The sequence below is a fragment of the Thunnus maccoyii genome, chromosome 4 (assembly GCF_910596095.1).
Source record: "Thunnus maccoyii chromosome 4, fThuMac1.1, whole genome shotgun sequence".
In the NCBI taxonomy this organism is placed as follows: domain Eukaryota; kingdom Metazoa; phylum Chordata; class Actinopteri; order Scombriformes; family Scombridae; genus Thunnus; species Thunnus maccoyii.
In genome coordinates, this window is record NC_056536.1 from 4,761,823 (window position 1) to 4,784,073 (window position 22,251).

Consider the following 22,251-nt stretch of genomic DNA (forward strand, 5'->3'; position numbering starts at 1 on the left):
TAGATAGTCAAGTTATGACTTATAAAGTAAGAATTAAGAAACAGTAATTCAACATTTCAACTTAGTATCTCATAATTTTGAATTATTGCATCATAATTCTAACTTAGTAAACCATCATTTCTACTTACTATCTCAAAATTTTTTGACAAATTGAGTCATAATTCTGACTTACTATCTTATAATTTTGATGTTAGTAAGTCAACATTTTGACTAACCATGAGATTTTTATTTTGGTACAACTGGCATGAGATCTGTTGTTGTCAGTGTTTGACGGCCACAAGTACCACCTGACCACACTTCCATGTTCAACTGAGACTTTTTCACTTCAGATTTCTGTTTAGTTACATAAATTTAAAGCCACATTTGATAGTCAATTAAACAAGTAGCAATGGAAAACAGAAACTGTCATTCTTGCAACACAATGGCACTATTCACACGTTTGACTCATATCAGCATAAAGTTATTCCTTTTGGCGGGGACAAGTTCAATGAGCTTTAAGTGCTATATTTTGGGGTCACTCCTGACTTCATTTTTGTTTAGTTACATGGCCATATTACAATGGCCTGCAGATGGATCCCTGTTGCAACAGCATTTCAATGGCAGGTTGTGGCTTTGACACTACTGACAAACGTCTCGTTTCTCACCGCCTCACAATAACAGATATGCTGTTGCTGTTCTCTTCAAGCACTCGGCTATAGAGTTTGATTAGTTAAATTTATGAAGGAGAAGGGGCAGGGGGCTCTTATGTCGAAGGATATTAGTGAAAAGTCTATCAAAATACTGTTATTCTTTTGGAGAAGAGAAATACACAAAGGTTGATAAAGTCTACACATCAAACTAATGGCACATACATATACAGGATCAGTACAAAATTAAAAACATATGAACATATAAGCTGAAATTTTAAAAGAAAAAAATACTCTTTTTTTTTAAAGGTTGAAAGTGCTAGAATTCAGATTAGCTCACAGAAACCCAGGGAGGACAAACTGAATATATGCCAAAAGCTTTTCCTTAACTTTTTTTAAAGGACTAAATGAATATTTGTTCCAAAAATATAAGCTCAATTTGATTGCTACAAATTTGGCTTAAGCCAAAAGGGTTTTTCTTAAAAACTACCTTTTTTAAGCTCATAATAAAGATCAAATTTGAATCTTGCTTTTTTTTTTAATATATCATGTAAATACTCAAAAAGGTGCTGACAGCTAATTCATTTAGGATCAATAAAAAGGTTGATCATATAAATCACTTTGTAAGAGTCATCATCAAAATAATGACTCCCCAGAGGGAAAGACTAATAGGAGTAAAATAAGTTTCAAATTATTTTAGAACTTGGATTATAAAATCTAAGATTTTAGCAATGACGTTGTGATTATACAGTCAGACTGTAGGGAAGCTTTTTCTACATCATTGCTTACTGATGCTGAATTTTCAGCTGCTCCTACCTGCCAGGGGGAATATTCCCCTGTTGAATACGCAGGCACCAACAGCTGCTCGTCATTGGGGGGGGGGGTTCATATCCTACAGTATCAAAAAGCATATGGCACTTGTAGCATTTTGTAACAAGCAATTGTGCAAAAATGTAGTTTCTTCTCCCCAGGTTTTGGTAAGAAAAATAAAAAAATAAAAATGAGGTGATGTGTTGTGTTGTTTTTCGAGGTCCTGTTTTATACAAACAGAAAATAATATATCATATGACAACAAACAAAACAAATATATGACTAAAAGCAACACCCCAAGTCATGCAATCAGTCATGTGTCCCTCATGCTTTGAATGTCAAAGCCTGGGAAATTCAGTGACTGCGTTCTTCTGGATATCGCTGTATTTTCAGACCCTTTTCCTTTGACTACGAAGCAGCTGAGAGAGGCGGAGGAGGAGGAGGAGGACAGAGGGGGCTGGGGGCCGGAGCTGCAGCACTTTGTCGGTTCGGTTATGCATGTTTTCAGCTCACTGTCCATCTTGCCAAAAAAAAAAAAAATTTAAAAATCGAAATCTTCTAGTGGTCTACAGTTGTCATCCATCCGCAACCGTAGCTAAAAGCAGCATGTATTTTATTTTTCATTTTTATGTGCTATGTTTTTTCTTTTTTGTTCATTTTTAATCAACATGGCTGGGGGCTCGCTCGGCTAAAGTGAGCTCTAATGACCAGAACAACACTTACACACAAAATGAATTATGACAGATGTTGCAGGAGCTCAGCCCTGTATAAAGTCATGGATATGCCAGTTGTGTTGGTCGTGCCACAGACAGAACATTAGATAAGAGCACCTATTTCATTTTGAGGCTTAGGGTTAACTTTGGGCTCAGGTTTTTTAGAGGCTGGTGGTGAATGGTTTCGAAAGGATCTAAACTCCAAGACGTCCAAAACCTCTGAGCTCGGAGTGAAATCGGCGGGAATTTCATCACAGCGCAGGGGTTATTTAGCTGAATAATGGTCATCCATGTCAGCATTCCTATGACACAATCTATCTAGTTCAAATCCTAATTGATTATTAAGCCACTAACAGCCTTCTGTAGATATTTCCCATCCACAGTTCTGATTCCTCTATACTAACTCAAGTACATGTAAAGGTAAAGATTGGATATGACAGAGAAAGCTTAAGGGAAAAAGCTAATACTTCATCCATTGTTTGATCAAAAATGCAAGATACACAAAAATGTAAACCTGCCAGACATAAAAAAAAAACATCATCACTTAGTTTTAATACGTCTACCTAAAATACACCTTACTGAGATAAAAGCAATTATAATATTCATTTTGAGATATTTCGTACACTGCAATAACATTCTTTAACACATTTTTTCCTCATCTGTCACTGTAATTCTTTTGTTTTTGCCATTCACATATGTCAGGGTTCATCATTACCATGATGATACATCTTTTTAAAAGACTGCCTAAAGATGTGTTTGTATTTCATTCCAAAAATATATATTTTAGATATGTCAGGCAGCTTAGAAGCAGCTGCAAAATATAATTCTCACGGGAACTTTGTAAGGATAACTGTTAGAAGGGAAGACAGTTGAAGGAAGGAGAGTCCTCACAAAGTAAACCAGGTGGATTCTGGGTCTTAGGAGGAGCTATGAGTGAGGAGAAAGTCTCTGTCTGAATCAGTGAAAACCTCGAAGTCAAAAGGAAGAAAACAAAAGGTTTCCCAAGGAGATTCTTAAGGTGAAGTGCCTTCTGCTAAAAAAAAAACCCAAAAAGTGCTTCTCTTGAGGAAAAGTTTAAAAAGCCAGCATGATATTACATCGTTTACACATTTATTTTTTTCTGTCTTTTAAAAAAATGCGTGGCCATGTTTGTGACTCTAATCAGTCTTGATAAGAGTATTTTATCACTTATTTTCATTCAAACTGACCTGTCTCTAGGAGCACATCAGTTATAGTTGAAAATAAAATAAAAGGGGACATCCAACTCATTTTTTTCTTTTCTTATATGAGCAAAAGAGCACTTTTTTAGAGGCAGGGGTCACTTTTGTGGCTCTAGCATAGCCACCTAATGGAGGATTTTAGAGTTAACTCAATATCTCTTCATTCCTTCACTGGTCTCTCTCTTCTCCATACTAATCATGACAGGTTCGGTTATCAGAGGTGGGTGGTTCGAAACTCAAGATGAGACACATTCTACCACTTTCTTACATTTGGAAAAGAAAAATAAAGTAAAACAAAATATCCACTTCAAACTATATTTTTTCTGGGTCACAACAAGACAGATAATCTTCACTAAAAATTTAACTTTGATTTTTTTTTTTTTAATATTATTACTTTAGAAAGTATGCAGTACCACGCCTTTTGGCCTACTGATCCTGCCCTCTATACTACTAAATAGGGGATGGAAGGGGGATAAAGGGGGAAGTAAATGGAAATTTTAAAAAAGATGGGTTAATACATCATTATAACTATAGGATAAGGAACAAAAGCCCAAATAAAAGCTGCTTCAACTTCTTTTCTCACCTTTTCCTTTTTGCTCAAAGGGGTTTCACTTCCTTTTAAGGCTCAATCAAAAGCTTTTGTGGGCTTTTATTTAAGGCTTCTACATGTTCATTTGTGTATTTATTTATTCTAATTCTCCAACTGTTTGATCAGGCCCTGTAAAGAACCGCAGCCCGAAACATCTAGGCTGAGCTGAGGCTGGGCTGAGGGTTGGCTCTCTCACTGGAAGGCCTGGTGGAAGCGAGGCAGTGTGGTGGTACTAAGGCTGGAGCTGAACACTGGTGGGAGGGGGTGCAGGGGTCCGAGGCTTAAACCCCCGCTGGAGCTCTGCTGCTCCTGAGGTTGCGGTTGCAAAGAGGTAAGAGGTGCCGTGGCAACGGCGGCTGCTGCCGCGGCGACTGCTGCAGCATGGGGCTCGGCAGCGTGGAGAGATGAGGAAGACGAGGAGGAGGAAGAAGAGGAAGGGGTCGCAGATGAGGTGTAGCCCATCACCAGCCCTCCCGTGCTCATGGGGGTGCTGTAGGGAGGCAGATTGAGGGGGAGGAAGCCCAGCAGGTGGGAGAAGTCCATGTTAGCAGCACACAGAGACTCAGCGATCACCGCAGGGCTCTTGGACAGGAGGGGATCCCCGCAAAGCTCATCTGCCAGGCCCGAGGTGGGCTCCAGTCCGTCCTTGGGGGGTGAGGCAGCAGCGTGGGGCTCCACAGAGAGAACTGGGCCTGGCAAGCCACTCTGCAGATCCATGAGGAAGCTCTCCATCTCCACTTTCAAGGGCTTGTCCAGCAGGTATGAGGTAGATCCCAGCTGGTATTTGGGGGCTGGCTGGGACTGGTGCTGCTGCTGGGGAGCCGGAGGCTGGTGGTGCGGGGGCAGCGGAGGGGAATGGTGGTGGTGGTGATGGTGGTGATGATGGTGGTGGTGATGGGAGTGTGGGTGGAGAGGTCCAGGGGATTCCATATGACAGCCCATGCCCATAGCTGCAGACAGGGAGCTGGGCATCAGGGACGGGTGTGGATGACCCACCCCAGAATTAGACATGGCCTGGAGGTGGTGGGGGTTGTACATGCCCATCGTAAAAGGGGCACCACTGGGGAACGGTTTGCCCATCATGGGGTCTTTGTTAGGACCCATGCCGCACATCAAGGGGCTAAGCTCCTCCTTTACAGAGCAAGGCGGTGACGCCGAAGCCAGGAGACCTAACATATCAGGAGGCTCCGTCTTGATCTTCAGCAGCTCCTGCGAGTGGCTCTTCTTCACATGACGGGTCAAGTGGTCCTTCCTGCCAAAGCGCTGGGCACAGTACTGGCACAGGAAGTCCTTTCGGCCCGTGTGGACCACCATGTGCCGTCTCACATCCTTCCGCGTGTAGAAACGACGGTCGCAGTGGTCGCACGGGTGCTTTTTCTCCTTGGCTCCACCAGAGGACTTTCCTGAGTGGCTCTTGAGGTGCTCCAGGAGAACAGGTGTGCTCTCATAACTTTGCATGCACACTTTACAGGTGAGATCCCCTGCTGTGGCAGAGTGCATGGCCACATGGCGCTTATATCCCAGCTTGGTGTTGTAGTGCTTCCCACACTCCTCACACTTGAAGGCCTCCTTGTTGGGGTCATGGGTCTGCAGGTGGTTCTTTAGGTGGTCTTTGCGGTGGAACATTTTCTCACAGAATGAGCACTGATGGGTCTTCTGTGGAGAGTGTGTGGCCATATGCCTGCAAAGGAACATATGAAACAAAGAGAGTGTGAATGGTAGGGGTTTTTAGGACACATTCCTTGTCTTATTGTCATGTTTGTTGTGCTGTCTGTCAGTACAGTGCATGATAAAGGGAGGCATGAATTCCTTGCAGTCAAACTCCTTGTGTCTATATATACATAAATGAGTAAGAGTGGTTTACAGTCAGTAACCAAAAATGGGTTTTGGGGTTTGGAACCACTTTCTGTGATTCACCAAACATCCTCATATGTTAATGAGTCTGAGTCACTTCTTTTTTTTTTTTGACCACTTGGGAGAAACAAGCTACAAAAACAACACTGACATTTTATCACTTTATAACATTGGTTAATGTGTTAGCAAGCAGTTGCTTATTTACAGCAACACATTAGCACTCATTTTTGCCACTTACAGCCAGTGCAACTTAAAAATTTGATATGGCTGATAGATTTATTTACACATAGAGCCGACACAGGGAAACTTGGAGCACATTTGGAGTTGTGTTTTTGGCCACTTGATGGAAGCAAATCTATAGTAATAACAATATATAATAATAATATTCCCTCTCCTTGTAGTTCTGTTTTTGCTCTCTACCAACTCCTGAGGGGAAATATCTGGCTCTTTATAGCTGCTAAATGCTCCACTATGTTCACCAGCTACTCACTAACTGCTGTCTGTTGCTGAGCAGGTAATGTACAGTGGGTTTATCAGAGTCTTTTGGCTGAAAACTGCTGCCTGTTGTGGCTGAAAATAACAGTAATAACAGAGTGGTGAAACTGAACCAAAACAGTAAAGTTGCCATAAAAATAAAAAAATGAGCTGAAAGATGCTAAAAGAAGCTCTGCAGAGCTGAGGGGAAATGCAGAGATGGGTGAATATTCTTTGTGGGTTCATCACTACAAATGACACCTTTCACATATGTCATGTCATCATATGATCCATTATAAAAATACTGATTAGGGATGCTTTAAAGACAGAATTGTGAGAAAGCTAAAGAAGCCACATAGCCTGTTATATTTAAAAGGATGTGAACTGAGTAACATGATTAATGCTCAGTACCTGAAGAGTTTGTATTTGGAGCTGAAGGCCTTGGGACAGTGTGGCTGCGAGCAGTGGAAGGGTTTCTCTCCTGTGTGACTCAAGGCGTGGAGCCGGAGCTTCTCCTGTGAACCGAACAGGGCCCCGCACACCAAACACTCGTTCCCGCTCACTCTCCCTACCTCTTCTGTTCCTTCTTCCTCCCTCTCCCTCTCTCTCTCTTTCCACTTCTCTCTTTCTCTCTCTCTCTCTGTCCGTGGCAGCGGGGCGGTGCTCCCAAACAGCTTGGCGGCAGTCCGTCGTCCCTCTTCCTCCGGCGTCAGTGCGGTAATACGGTGTGAGGCATCGGCGGCAGTAGCTGCCATGGCAGCCCTAGAGTGCCGCTGCCATGAAAATCCACTTATGGCTCCCCTGCCTTGCAGGCTCAACGTGGAAAGTTGTGGGGGCTTCGTCGAAAAAAGAACGTGACCAACAACTCACAGGAGGGGCCAGTGGTCTAGTGGACACATCGAGGTGAGCCCAAATCTGTGGTGAGATGCAAGGTATATGATTTCAAACTGTTGGAAAGTTTTTGGGCATTGAACATTGAACACATTTTTCTCATAAAACGTACTTTTTTACCTGTTTTTTAAAATCCTATTTGTCCTTCTTCACATATGTTGCACTTTCCTTTTATAACTCTCTGCTTCAGTTGCTCCTCTCCTTCTCTCTCTTTATTTCTCCTCCTCCTCACCCAGTCCCAACAGCTATGGTTGGCGGTGAGTGGGAAATACTGCTCTGCATCTTTACTGTCCTGCAAGGAGAGAGCAAACATAACAAACATGAAGGTAAGTCCAGTGTGCTTCTATTTGAAAGCTTTGACAAAATCCCACAGTGAAAGCAAGTTGAAAATGAAACATCTTCGGTCCATATTCAACTGATTTGACTTGAAAAATGATGTTTTGTTTGCAAATTCCACTTCAAAAGCAAGTTTCCTTTGAGGTCACTAGGGGGAGCTGAATGACAAGTCTGACTGACATGACAGGTCAAGGATTAGCAAAAACACATTTTTGTGAATGATGATTCTCAGTCACATACACAGCATAGTATATTTACTTGTAAAACCATATGTGAAGACTAAGCATAATTATCCAGCCTCATCCCTTTTCATGTGTGTCTTCAGATGACAGCATGTTGCACAAAGCCAGCCTTGTGTATGTGGACATGTGTACATGTATGTACTTGTTATGAAACTGGATAATGCTCCTGTAATCCTTAGGAAAACACAGAAACACACACAACCCCCAGGGTGGAGGGAGGAGGGTTGTGGCAGGTGGGAGAGGGTGGGGGTGGGCAGTGTTTACACCAAAACTCAGGCTTCCTAGAACTACCTGTCACCCTAAATTCAACAAATTCCTGACAACAACAGCTTAAAATTGTCACAAAAAAAAAAAAACTGTAAGTGAAAAATGACCTACTGGTTTTAAAATCTGTTCATCAATATATACCACAAACTATATTAACTTGTGTTGGACACACTGTCTTCCCTTATTTACCCTCAGTGACCTCTGTGACCCCTCATCGCTAACATACCAGCTAAGTCCAAGGTTGAACGGACACAGCACTGATGGCAATGTCAGCCAGGCTCTGAGAGTCAGTCACATGAACCGAGAGTGCATATAAGTACCGTAAACACATGTGGGTATATGTAACAGAATGCACACACACACAGATGCTTATTATATTTACATGTTTACATGCAGACATATACTGTAGGTACACATACAAATATCCACTGGTTGGTAAGTGTGGCTTAAACATCTACATATGAGCGTTGTGTGTGTGTTCATGTAATTTCTTCTACACAAGATATACTTGCCCATTGATGTGTAAGTGTGTACATGTGCATACATGTGTGTTTGTTCTCATAATGTATGTGTGTTTACAGTGGTGGTTAAAAGGACCTGACAGCTGTAGCGTTGTGTGGTGGTCATCACCCAGTGGGGAGGGTGCAGGAGGGTGACACCCGTCCCATTGACCACCCTCAGGGAGCCCGGCTCTATTGTACAGCCTACCCACATCGCACATTCCTGGCCTGAACCATGCCGTGTCGCCCTGCCTCTCTCCTCCGCACACAACAGCACATACAACACACACAGTTCTGGTCACGCCGAATGCAACATCATGTACACACCCTCCCGGCATGCTCAAACACACTCACAAAGGCGCACACACAGACAGCCAGATACAGTACAATGAAGAGAATCCACACCGTCAAGTTATAGAAATAAACCAAATAGAGCTTGAACACAAAGGACACACCATGACAGACCGTGTGGAGCAGTGAGTTCGCACATGGATGCTCTAAGTTCTGAACAGTCAAACCTAAGTGACCTATGCAATAGCTTTATGCCTGCATTATGTATACATACCCTTATGAACTCTTTCTTTTCAATTAAAATGTTTTAGTTACCTTCCATCTCTGACCGTCACACGACACTCCTAAATTCCTCTTTATTTAGATTTAACACAGTACAAATTTTAATTTCCAAAATACATATTAAATCTAATTTGATTTAACAACAAATACCAACTTTGGCCCAGCAATGTTGCTGTGCTTGATATGCATTTTTTAATGCTAATAACTTTTAAATATGTTTTTATGTCTCATGTTGTATGTTTGAGAGTGGTGTTCATTTTGAGTTGTCTGTTCTCCAGTGTCACAGTAAGTCACGAAAGTGTGACAGTGAACCCGGAAACTGAAGCAACTAAATGGAATTCAGTCATAATTGATTTCATTATTTTCATTATTTACACCTGTGCTTTTCAGCGTCATGTCAAAATGTCATAAAAAAGTATAGTATGTATATATATATATATATGTGTGTGTGTATATATATATATATGTGTGTGTGTGTGTGTGTGTGTGTGTATATATATATATATATATATATATATATATATATATATATATATATATATATATATATATATATATATATATATATATATATATATATATACACACACACATATATATAACATACATATACATACATTTTTCTGATCACTACAATTGAAATGTTTCTTATACATTTCTTATAAGTCACCAGTACCTGCTAAGAGCAGTTTTTCCTCTCCAAAATCTTGCTTTTATCAATGCTGAAATGAAATATAGCAGTAATAATAAAATATAATTAGACATGACAACCAATCCACCAAACAAAAATCAACAAAGCCAAAAAGCAGTAAGTTAACTAGGTATTTGGTCCAAATTGAGTTGATCAAGTGAAAGTATTTTCTCCCTAACTTTCTCTGTTGGTTCATAATTTTTTAATTAACCAACATCTTAAGTTGATTTCCAGCATAACTAAATGAGGCAGTAGTTAAATCCAATTATGGTGAAGAAAAGAAAAAACAGCTTAAATAGTCCTACTAAAAGTTAGCCCCATTTGTGATCTCAGCATTCTGTACATTATTAAGTCAGATAGTATTCCCTTTTTCCAAATTCCAAAAGTCAAAACTAGATTTTGACCTGTTATTTGGCAGTGTGTTGTATCAACAAAGGTACTTTTGTGATCTAACAGATGACAATTTTCTACCCATAATGATAAAATGATAGCTTAAAGCAAAATCAACATTTAAATCCAACATTTCCAATATCTCCCTCTTCTTGTAATGTACATTAAGTAAGTTGAACAAACTAGTTAGAATCGATAAGATGGAACAGCCAAGAAAGATGGAAGAACACCCTTTGTTTGTAGGTCCTGCATTTTCAGGCAAGAGGATCCAGAGTGCAGTATCTACATTTCTTTTAAATATCATGTTAAATCTATGCCAGTGATTTTTGGGGTAAAATTATCTGCCTCAAAAGGTCAAATAATGGCATTATAACCTTTCTGTTTGTTACATATCTCTTAACTTCACCATTTCTGTAGTTACTACTTTTTGCCTTAGTATGATTAGATAGTAGGAAAGTAACTTGGTACATTTACTCAAGTACTGTACTTAAGTTGCTCCAATTTTCAAGTATTTGTACTTTACTTGAGCATTTCCATTTTATGAGATTTTATACTTCCACTGCATCTCAGAGAGAAATATTGTACTTTCTACAACACATTTATTTGACAGCTTTAGTTACTTTTCAGATGAAGATTTGACACAATGGATAATATAACAAGCTTTCAAAATACCACACATTGTTAAAGATGAAACCAATGGTTTCCAATCTTTTTGGCTTTTGATGTCCTACAAAAAGCAGTGTGTAGTCAGGGTCACATTTCAGTATTTCACCAAAAATCAAAGATTAGAGACAAGTCCTATCCGACCGCTAGGTTGGGAACCACTGAACTAAACTAGCTAACTGTAAATACAGTAGTTCAAACTAGCTCCACCTCCAGGAGCTACAACAGTAGCATGCTGCTTAGACACTGATGCTTCAGTATCAATAATCTAATGATGTCATGTATTTTAATACATCAATCAGAGGGACCAAACCACGACCACAACCACTACTACTTTTATACTTTCAGTACATTTTGCTCCCAATACAATATTTTTACATTGCTGTATTGGTACTTTTACTGAAGTAAAGGATCTTAATACTTCTTCCACCACTGTTAGTAAGTTAGTACTTTTACAATGGAGATATGTAGACTGAACTGTCATTTGAAGTCTACACTTCCCTGACTCCTATATATCACCAAGTATATTTTCTCAGCCAACCCCTGTGGTTATTGATTTTCTATCAGCCAATAAATTGACACCCTCTCTCATGTTTCCACAACTCAACAAGCTCATTATGTCAAAGGATTGACCAACCTGTGCATTAGGGCCTTTCTCATGTGCCTCTCTACTTGAAGAAACACTTCATACACTTCTGCATGTTCCACATTATGTATCAATCAACCAATCTGGCTGAGCTTTCTCTCACATGCTCCTACTCCACATGGTTCGTTCACTCCCTCACTCACTCACTCACTCACTCACTCACTCACTCACTCACTGTCAACCCTCTCTGTTGTTTGTATAGTAAATCCATCACCATCAGTCTGCAGCTTAGATCAACTGTGATATACAGTACAAGCTCCAGATGTTCAAACACTGGTCTCACAGAAAGAATACCCATCACTTATGTGTGCACATGGTAAACAGGGCACATCTTTAATATGTAATTGACATATCATACTATTGTAATTATCTATTCAATTTTTCATATTTTCCTTGCAGTCAACATAAGGAACCTGACATTCCTCCAAAGTGTAAAAAGTCATATAGGACCTAAGTGTCATAAATACAGATATACAGTCACATATTGTGATGAAAGCCCCCTATGTATTGCTAATAAATCTTAACAACAGGGTTAAAGGCACAATATTCAAAACGTGTTTATGCTACACTTAAACAATTGGTAGTCAGTCATTAAAATTTCCTTCTGTTACAAAGGCCAAATGTAGTTGTTATGTTTCTATTAAATCAGCTTTTAATTCCACCTAACCTTGAAAATCTTCAATTTGCCATTAGTACTCATGTTTGAGCACTTGTTAAGTAAAAGTGGGCTCTCTTTCTCTGTCAAGTCATTCCCAGTGGTCTGCATAACAAGTAAAAGTTGCCACATTCTTCTCCTCACTGCTTTGAAGAGAGGAAGAAGAGAAATTGGATGCTGGCTACACATGCTTGGAATTTCTGTCTAAATCAGGTGATATGGGACAACAAATGCTTGCTGTTAGTTTCAGTGATGTTTTGCTCAGCTTCTAGCAGACAAACTATCATCTGAAGGTGTTGATCAGATTCCCATGTTTTCCACTCATGGTAAACTTGAGATGACAGAATAGGACAGAATTCTTATTTCTGTGAATTTTACTCTTTGCATGGAAGCCCTTTGACTATCTACTGTTGCTTCAAAAACATCATCAAAGTTGTAGCATATCCTATTAGATTACAGGCCTGCTTGTTTACTGGTCATCCACAGACAATGAACAACACCAACACTGACCCTGCTTCATTTCTAAATTACATAAAAAACAGAAATGAACTATAACATGGAGTTAGATTCAGATTTAATATTTTAAAAAAGTAATTGTACAATTAATGGTACTTTATGTTCTCTAATTTGAAAGGTCTATAGTGGGTTAAAAGATCAATTGAAAACAAAAGAATTAAACATAGATGGAATCTTTATGTAAGTACTGGTGTTGATCATCGACCACCTAATTAGACACACAGTACATAGGTAGTAGTAGATTACAGATCACAGCACATAGTGCCCTATAACCAGGGTTTTCCACCAGCACAAACAGCACAACTGCAGCCATTTCCAACCGCTAATCACACTTCACCCTCACTGTAGTGATCACAAAGTAACAAAGATGCAACTGCACTTCATTCCAAAATGGCAGACGCCTCTACAACAAATACTCCACAGCACATTCACATGGAACCTCTGCTTACTTCCCCTAATCAAAAACGGTGAAAGCAGAATTGAACCGCCACTTTCCAACCGCCTGGGTGTCTTTGGTTTCTGTCCTGGATGAAAGAGTTTCCACATTCCTTTCCTGTGGGGTCAGAGGTCAGCCTCTGCACTGCCTGCCCGCCTGCTACGGCTCCCGCATGCTGAGTGACTGGTATTAACCCCTTCATTGCCTGCTGCAGCCACACAGAGTAACATGTGAGAGGGGTTTCAAGGTAAAATGCTTGTCAGATGCTTTGTGGTGCTGATGGCAGTGCACAGGCCCAAACCAGGCCCAACCAGAGCGAGTTAAATGGCATCAGCTGCAGAACCGTTGGTGTAGCAGGACCCTGCGGCAACAGAAGCTGCTTGACTAAACTATACGAACACCCTAAATATAGAAAGTGAGTTCACTGTCCAGAGCTTAAGTGACAACAGCCGCACTCATGGGGAGGGGGCAGGGGGAGTGGTGGGGGTTGTGAAGTGATCTGAGGAGATGAACATGTTGCACAAACATATGAGCTAAAACATAGAAAATTACTATTGATGGCACAAGAGACATTCAGTGTCATGTATGAAAACCGTAAAGGTTACATATCAGAATACATGTTGCCTTCTCTCTAATAGACAAATATGTTTGAAATGAAACCAGCTTTACTGCCAAGTGTGGTGATTTTTTCTTAGTTCTTATGTAAGGTGCCATTTAGGTTGTTTTTGGCATCAAATGTTTTACATGATTGTATAAGAAATTTTATTCATTACTTTATAGTCACATTTTCGTTTAATTCTGATTTTGTGGTGCGTTTCGTGACATCTGTCTGTAAATCCTTGTTATTAATGTCTATCTTAGCTAGGACTTTCTTGAAAATCGGATTTTTAATCTCGATGAGGCTTCTATTTAATTAATCTATTTAGTTAATCAATTTAACAGAAAAAAATAATAAAATAAATAGTCAGCAAGAAACCTGACAGGATTTTCTCAAAAAGGTAAAAAAAAATACATATACAGTATATTTAGAGCACAACATGAAAGCAAAATAAAGCAACAGCATTATTTCAAATTTTAACATTACTTAAAACAATATAACAAAGAACTCATTACTAGCATGTCAACATAAATATGTGCAAATTTAAGATGGACCTGGAGAGGGAGTGTACCAAATCAGGGACTTTTCAAATGGATAGATAGAAGCAGCTAGATAAGGAATGAGAGTGTGGGAGAAAGCTTCAGTAAACCAGCAAGTCAAAGATAGGGAACCACAGAACGGAGAGTGAAGGGGGGGTGGGGGTTTAGTGTGGAGCAGAAACGAGGTAAACCAGAGAGGAATGAAGGATAAAAGGATGATGAAAAAGGGAGGGAAAATGGGAGTCATTTGCAGTGGTGGAGTCAGGGGTCTTTGCACCAGTCAAGTGACTCCAGAGAGAGGAGGGCAGGGGGTGGAGGGGTGGCTGGCAGGTCATGCTTTACTAACCACATTGACCAGGAGGATGAAGGCAGCATGGCCGCCTTCGGCTCACTTCTATGCAACAAGTCAGAAAACATTTCCAGTAAATTTTTTTACAAACCTCTGTGGGAATGTGGGGTCATTATGGACACAGAGAGTAGACATGGATGAGGATAACAACTACACATTGCATTGTTTTTTAACTGTGTTCACATCATCAGGAATACTAATAGGAGAGCAAAGACATATATTAAAACAACTTCAGATTTAAGTACAAAAATACAGTATATTAACAATTAATGATATATATATACTGTATATACTCTATGTATATATATATATATATATATATGTGTGTGTGTGTGTGTGTGTGTGTGTGTGTGTGCGTGTGTGTGTGTGTATATATATATATATATAGAGAGAGAGAGAGAGAGAGAGAGAGAGAGAGAGAGAGAGAAAATAACCTGCGCAAAAAACTGTATATTAATTGTGAGCACCATTTTTTGGAGAGCAAAGCGTTTACAGCAAGGCTGAAACAATGAGTAGATAAACCAGACCGCAGTGGTGGAAAGTAACTAAGTACATTTACTCAAGTACTGTCCTGAAGTACAATTTTGAAGCACTTGTTATTTATTTATTATTATTAATTTATTAGCTGAATACAATTTTGAAATAAAAATGTTCAAGTCTAATAAAACTCGTTTGTTCCCAAAGATCGGTGAAAATCACAATCTTAACATTGAACAAAATAAATATCACTGTTTCCACAACTGTGCAGCTGTAGATTGTTGTAACAAATGTTAACAGATATGATAGAGTGAATGAGTGAAGGCTCTGTCAAGATAATGCAATTTCATGGTTTATCTTAATTATTAAATGATTTGAAAGAGAATTATTGTTAAACCTGGAAAGACAGCATTATACCTGGTGCAGAGTGAGAGGTCTGTACACTAACCTGCAGTAAAAACACAGCTCAAACCCCACATCTATTTCAACAGTGTTCCCCCTCTCTCTCTCTCCCTCTCACTCCATCCTTCCTCCCCCCTCCTCGCCCAGGTTTCAGTTCCTCTCCTGCTTGTGTTTTCTGACCCAGGGTAAAGTCCTCCCCCGCCAGAGCTCAGCCCTGCCATGCCAAACCCTCACCCATCCCGGCAGTTAGTCCCGGCCACATTGGGCTGGGATGTGGCCATAAAGCCAGCACCGTTGCCCTGGTGTCCTGGCTAAAGATAGCCCAGGCTGTGGTCTAACTGGGGGGAAGAAGGCAGGGCTCATCTAACTGTCAGCAAGGAACACCTTCACTACTGCAATGCCTCCTTCTCCTGACTTCAGCCCACTGTTATGAACCAGTGAAAAAGACCTCAGCCTCCTTTAACTGACATTGTTTTGTACTGACAATCATTTTTCTGCTGATGAAACACAATAGTGATTTAACCTACAACCTAAACACCTACTGCACAAGTAGTGATGCATGTGTGACATTTCAAGATGCAGCAACAACAGTTTGTTTGGAATACATAAATAAAACAAGTTTATGTCTCTCATATTTGAGGTTGTGTGAACGTCAGACATAAATATGAAATGATTTGACTTTGGAACAGACTTGTGAATATGTCTTAACAGCGGCTCACGAGAGATCTTTTACTGGGACATTTTGTGTGAAACAGAACCGAACCAAAGGTTACGTTCAGGTACACTACCGGTAGCTACAGAAGCAGGTAGGGTTAATGGTCTTCCTGAAGAGAGAAGGTTAGCTGTTATGTTGTTATGTAATTTAGGTGAGATTGAAGTCCATTCCATGTTTTGTTGTTAATTATATGATGATTTAAGGGTACATCTTTTAGTGAGATGTCCTTCATTTAGTAAGAGTTCTTCTGGTTGGAATATTATAAAAACTGGCAGAGAGTTTGGGACAGAGAACAAAGTTCTTTTTTGCTATAGCCAGGTTTCCATTCAAATGTAGTGCAAATTTTAACTGAATTTACATAAATTCAATAAAGAAAATGAGAATGAATGTGTGTTTTTATCAACTACTGTTATGCAAATATTAGCTATTGGTTCATCAAGATAAACAGATGGTTGCTCTAACTCTCCAGTTGGGGGTCAATAAACCATTGCAGAAGAATGACAAGGTGACAAATAAAGAGCGCCAGTCATATCTTAAACTGTGAAAAACACATTTTGGACATACGTCTGTTTAAGTCTGTTATCATTGCACTGTGTTGCATTTTGCTTTTATCAATAAGCAAACTTTTCTCCCTTAGCCAAGTATGAAAACTGTATTTGAATATTTTGATATCTTTTTCAATTTTCCCACTGTCTCCGCTAAGATTTTTTTTATGCACAAATTGAAAGTGCACATAAAATAGGTGGATGGAAACCCACCTAATGTAATGCTTTATGTTAGCAGTTATGTTCAAGAGTGACAAATGTGTCAATTGTATTTCTATCACGAGTTGCTGAGCACTAATATGTGCATGATACAATAAATACCATAACTGACTACCTGACTAATAATAACTGTGTAGTTGTCATGAACAAAGACAGCAGCTGAATATACAAAAAATAAAAATTTTATCAACAGAAAATCCAGTGAATAGGACGCCATAATGCTTCAGGCTTAACTGCAAACACTTCTTCATATCGCCAAAACAAGATGATCTACAGAGATTTTAAAGTCACAGTCAATAAGCATCAATAATTCATCTGCGGCACAGCAGAGGAACACATTGATGGTGTAGCTGAGAGCCTCAGCCATGGTGTCACTTGTTAGTCTTGTAAAATGTCTCAACACACAAATATTTGTACTGTGAGACACAAAAACATGAACAGAAAAAGTTACACCAAAGGTATGCCGGAAACACATTAACAACTGTATTCCATCTTTCCATCTTAAACGTCTATTAACATATCCACTCCAGTGTGTGTGTGTGTGTGTGTGTGTGTGTGTGTGTGTGTGTGTGTGTGCGCACGTTGTGTCTGTGCTGTGTGGAGCTGGTGAGGAGGATGCAGGGGTCAACTAGGTTGTTGAGGGTGACACTGAGTCCATGCTACCTATTTGACACTGTCTGTTAGTGAGACTGCAGGCCACACACACACACAGACACACACACGTATACAAGTCCTTGCCTATACTTCCTACATGAATGCACGGGTCTTCACAAAGTCAAATCTAACATTTAAAAACATGCACACATGGAACAACAGACGAAAACCTCAAGTTGGACTGAAATTATGGTGTTCGTTTTTGACTTGTGTATTTACTTTTCTGCAGAGATAGCGCCCCCTACAGCTGGGGTGAATTTCCGAGTAACAAACAGTGAGTGTGCAGGAGCTGCTGATGACTCAGATGCTGTTGAATTTACATGAACAAAAAGTAACTTCTAGTGGGAGTCAGTGCAAACATTAGCAAGCTAGGCAAACTAGCAATTAGCCTAGTTTCCACTTTCCAAGTGGAATACAAACATAACAGCCTGATAGGGCCTCACAATGCTGAATGTGGGGATGGACGTCTTAAATCGCTAACTGTACACAACTAACTCTGAGTGTTTGTATGTCCACAAAAATGGTTTTATTCTCTTTTGAAAAATTGAAAAATATGCACAACAACTGCAAAATTATTGTTGTTTTTACACAAAAAGTGAGGAGAATTCAAATTTCAAGGAGAGGATAAACTCTTCAAAGAGGAAAGTATTGACAAATTGTCTCAAACCCCATTAATTTCTGCTTTTGACAATTAGTCCTAAAAATACAACAAATAACTACCTAAAAACATATATAATATCTTATTGTTTTAATGAATCAGTGTTCCTCTTTCATCTTACATTTGTTCTGACCTCCTCCTCTATTTCTTCATCCTATCCTCCTTCTCCTCTGTCATCTCCTCTACCCTCCATCCCTTGTTCCTCCCCATTTCTCTGCCCCGCTTGCCAGTCCAAACACCCTGAAATCAGCCTGCGCTCGTTAGGAGCCTCATCTTTCCCTCTTTTCTCTAGTCGTTTCCCTTCCTCCATCTACTGCTGTGGTCACCACTTTGGGAAGCACCTATCAAAATAAGCAGTCGTTTCAAGTCTTCCAGTCTGTGCATAAAGCTGGCACACACTCTAACACATCTCCCACATCAAATGTAATGTTAGGTTAGCAGATAATAGTATAATCATCATCATCGCCAATGGCACAACTGTCATTATTATCATCAATATCATCCTCCGCCCTCATCCTCTCTCTTTCTCTCTCCAAGCCCAGGCTGGTGCCATCGGATTGCGAGAGACATCTGGGTAACACACATGCATGAGTCAACGATGGTTGGGGTTTGTTGGAGACTAATTAGAAAATTAACTGGCTCCACAAACAAAGACCAACAAGGCTGGATGTATTTCTCAAGGCTACTTTGCGAAGAAAACAGTTGAGGGTGGTTGTACTTAGAAGAATCTCTCTCACCAACCACCTATCATCAACACGTAGACTTGGGCATTCTCTGAGAAATGATGAAGTACCCATAGTATTTTGTATTTGTTTATTCATTTATCTATCTGCACACTCACTCATTTATGCATTTGTTCTGCTTGGACGTTTTTATCTTACAAATGTATTTTTCACACCATTTTCTATAATATTAAATTAATTACAAAGATGAGTTTACCAAGTCACAAGTAAAGATGGAAACATGTTCTCTTTTGTCACATATGAATTTTAAGTTCTAAGAATGTTAAACTGTTACATATTAAATCAAAATGTCATATGCAAGATGTTTCAGTTCACATGTGAAACTGTACATACTACACATGTACATAATGTACATGTAAAGCTGACGACATGATTTTATCACAATTTTAAAAATATGTCTTTGATCACATGTTAATTGTAAGATACATGTCATGTACAAATGTGAAATGTTTCAATCCACATGTGAAATGATCTTTTTGAGGATGTAAGTGTATGGGTAGAAAATATTCAGTTATGAGTGAAAGTCCTGCATTCAAAATTTTACTTGGGTAAAGGTACAAGTACCTTAAAACTCTATTTAAAGTCCTCCTCCCTCCACTCAAAAATATGTTTTTCTTTTTGTTCCTACAGTTGGATGTTTGAGCTTCACTGTGCAGAATGATGTATGTGCAGAGTTTGGCACTAGAAGACTGTTTTCAAGTTCATCTGCTGAAGGACTGTGCTCACCGAAAATTTACTTAGTTTCAGGCTTGTACCCACGAGCATGATTTGTGACATCACATCTAGTTTGGAGCCAATCATGGACCAGTATTAGGGCCCTATCTTGTGCCTGGTGCAAAGCGGCGCAAAGTGGCACAAAGCGGCGCCAAGCACAACGCAAGTGTCTTTGTTAGTTTAAGACCAACACAGTTGTCACTTTCCCGTCCAGCACCCACATTGTTCAAATAGCAAATGCACTTGCGACCATCAGAGTGCCCATGGGCATGTGGTCTTAAAGTGAGGTGTGGTCAGGCGCATTGTTGGCGCATTGCTATCTTGCCTCAGCAGAGAGTAATTACGCTATTGGTAAATGGTAAATGGACTGTAGTTGTATAGCGCCTTTCTAGTCTTCCGACCACTCAAAGCGCTTTTTACACTACGAATCACATTCACCCATTCACACAAATTCATACACTGAATAGTACAGGGGCTACCATCCAAGGTCCCAACCTGCCCATCAGAGGAAGCTAACCATTCACACACATTCATACGCTGATGGCACAGCCATCAGGAGCAATTTTGGGTTAAGTGTCTTGCCCAAGGACACATCGGCATGTGGACTGGAGGAGCCGGGAATCGAACCACTGATCTTCTGACCCGCTCTACCTCCTGAGCCACAGCCGCCCAACAACCCTATTGACCAACAAAAACCTGGTCTAAAGTCAATGGCGCAGGTACAGGACACACAGCAGCGTACAGATATGTAAAAGATTACAAATAAAAGGATTACAATGTGAACGATTATTATTGTGTACATCATATTTTAAAAAATACGTCATAATGTTTCGTCATAATATTTATCAGAATTAATTAATTGCAGTCATGACAGATAAAATTGTGTCATTATTTGACCAAATCGTGGCAATACACGTAGGTATTTAAACAGACGGACAACAACGGATCAGACACAGATTGCAGATTTCCTGCTGCATCAATACATGATGACATGAGGAACACATGAGGAAATAAATTAGGTGAAAACAATGATTAAACTTAAGAAGAAAATAAATCTGCACAGCTTCTAGCTGCTGCCAGCAGCAGGATCAGTACCTTGGAAAGCTGATCAAGTCCTGATAACTGTGTTGATGATTCTTTACATGATTAAAATTAATGATTTAATTTTTGAACAATATTTAACAAATATTCTAACATTTTTGAGAGTACAGTGATCAGATTTCCATACTTTCAGCAATTAAAACCCTGCTGATTAGACCTGTTACTCCATGACCAAAGCTGTAATTAAAAATAAACCTTTTCAAAACCAAACGAAAATACATTTGTAACAAATCAATGAACAGGATCTTAAACTGGTAGTCTGGGGCTGGCCACAGGAAGGTCCAGGAGCAGCAGAGGCCAGTGTGCTCCTTATGGATCGTGCGCTTTCACTTTGTGCATGAGCAGATCCATTTCCTCTGCAGAGAAGCGTTCCTTCTTACTTCTTGACAAATGCGCCATCATAATAGCAGTCCGCCAAGGTGCAAGTGCACCTGGCTTTTAAAGGGAATGGGAGATGACACTCTGATTGGTTTATTGCATGTTACGCCCAAAACACACCCATGATTAATTAGGAGACTATGGACAACCCCTTTGAACCATGCGCCTGGCACATCGACCATTTTTTCTGCTGTTAAACTAGCAAAAGTGGATTTGGACACACCCTAAATGCACTTGCGCCATGCGCTTCAGACCATGTGCTTTAGATCGTTAAAACAGGGCACCTTAACTTATATAAATGTAATGTGGGAACCTGAAGCCTCCGATGCTCATACACAGTGAACTAGGAGACATCTTGTATCCAGTAGTTTAACATTTGAAATTTAAAATATTTGCATATTCATAGATTCTAGAATATTTAATGAGGAAGTGGATGTAATTTTAAGGATTTTCATGAGATAATTGACTTTCTTTTGTGGAAAAACCATATTAGACACAAATTATCATTCAAGTAGAGTATTTGATATAAAACATGTCTGGGGGGGACCTTTAAAAGGTGCAATGTTTAGAATTAGTGCTATCAAGCGGAACAGATTTGGCAGAAATAGAAAATAATATGCATAAGTATGTTTTATTAGTGTATAATCTCACCTGAAAATAAGAATCGTCTTTTCATTACCTTATATCTATACAGGGAGCAGGTTCTCCGCCATGGATCACCATGTTTCTACAGCAGTCCTGAACGGACAAACCAAAACACTGGCTCTGGAGTTTTTCGCAAGTTTCGCAGACACCATAGGCTCTCCTACATGCTGGGGTGGGGGGTATTCAGATGCAATCTGAAACGTCACCGCTAGATGCCACTAAATCCAATGCACTGCAGTGGATTTACACTGCACCTACCATGCACCTTTAAGTACAGTACCCAGTTACTTTTCACCATTGTGGGTAGAGCATACACATAAGAAACTACTCACCTTTAAGATACAAATTATTCTAACTTGAAGTCTTCATATGTAAAATTCTCAAAATTTCTTTCAATTGACTGAATTTTTCACTTTTTTTCA

At 39.7% G+C, this 22,251-nt stretch overlaps 1 protein-coding gene across 1 annotated transcript in view; it reads right to left on the reverse strand.

The window, feature by feature from the left end:
- The window catches only part of plagl2 (pleiomorphic adenoma gene-like 2), a 51,607-nt gene continuing 29,356 nt past the window's right edge, over nt 1–22,251 (reverse strand). Inside the window, exons 2-4 of the mRNA XM_042410280.1 lie at nt 7,298–7,469; nt 6,698–7,201; nt 1–5,639 (exon numbers count right to left, since the gene is read on the reverse strand). Of these exons, the coding sequence (XP_042266214.1) occupies nt 4,151–5,639; nt 6,698–7,041 (1,833 nt within the window). The 5' untranslated portion in view covers nt 7,042–7,201; nt 7,298–7,469 and the 3' untranslated portion in view covers nt 1–4,150. The remainder of the gene's footprint in view (nt 5,640–6,697; nt 7,202–7,297; nt 7,470–22,251) is intronic.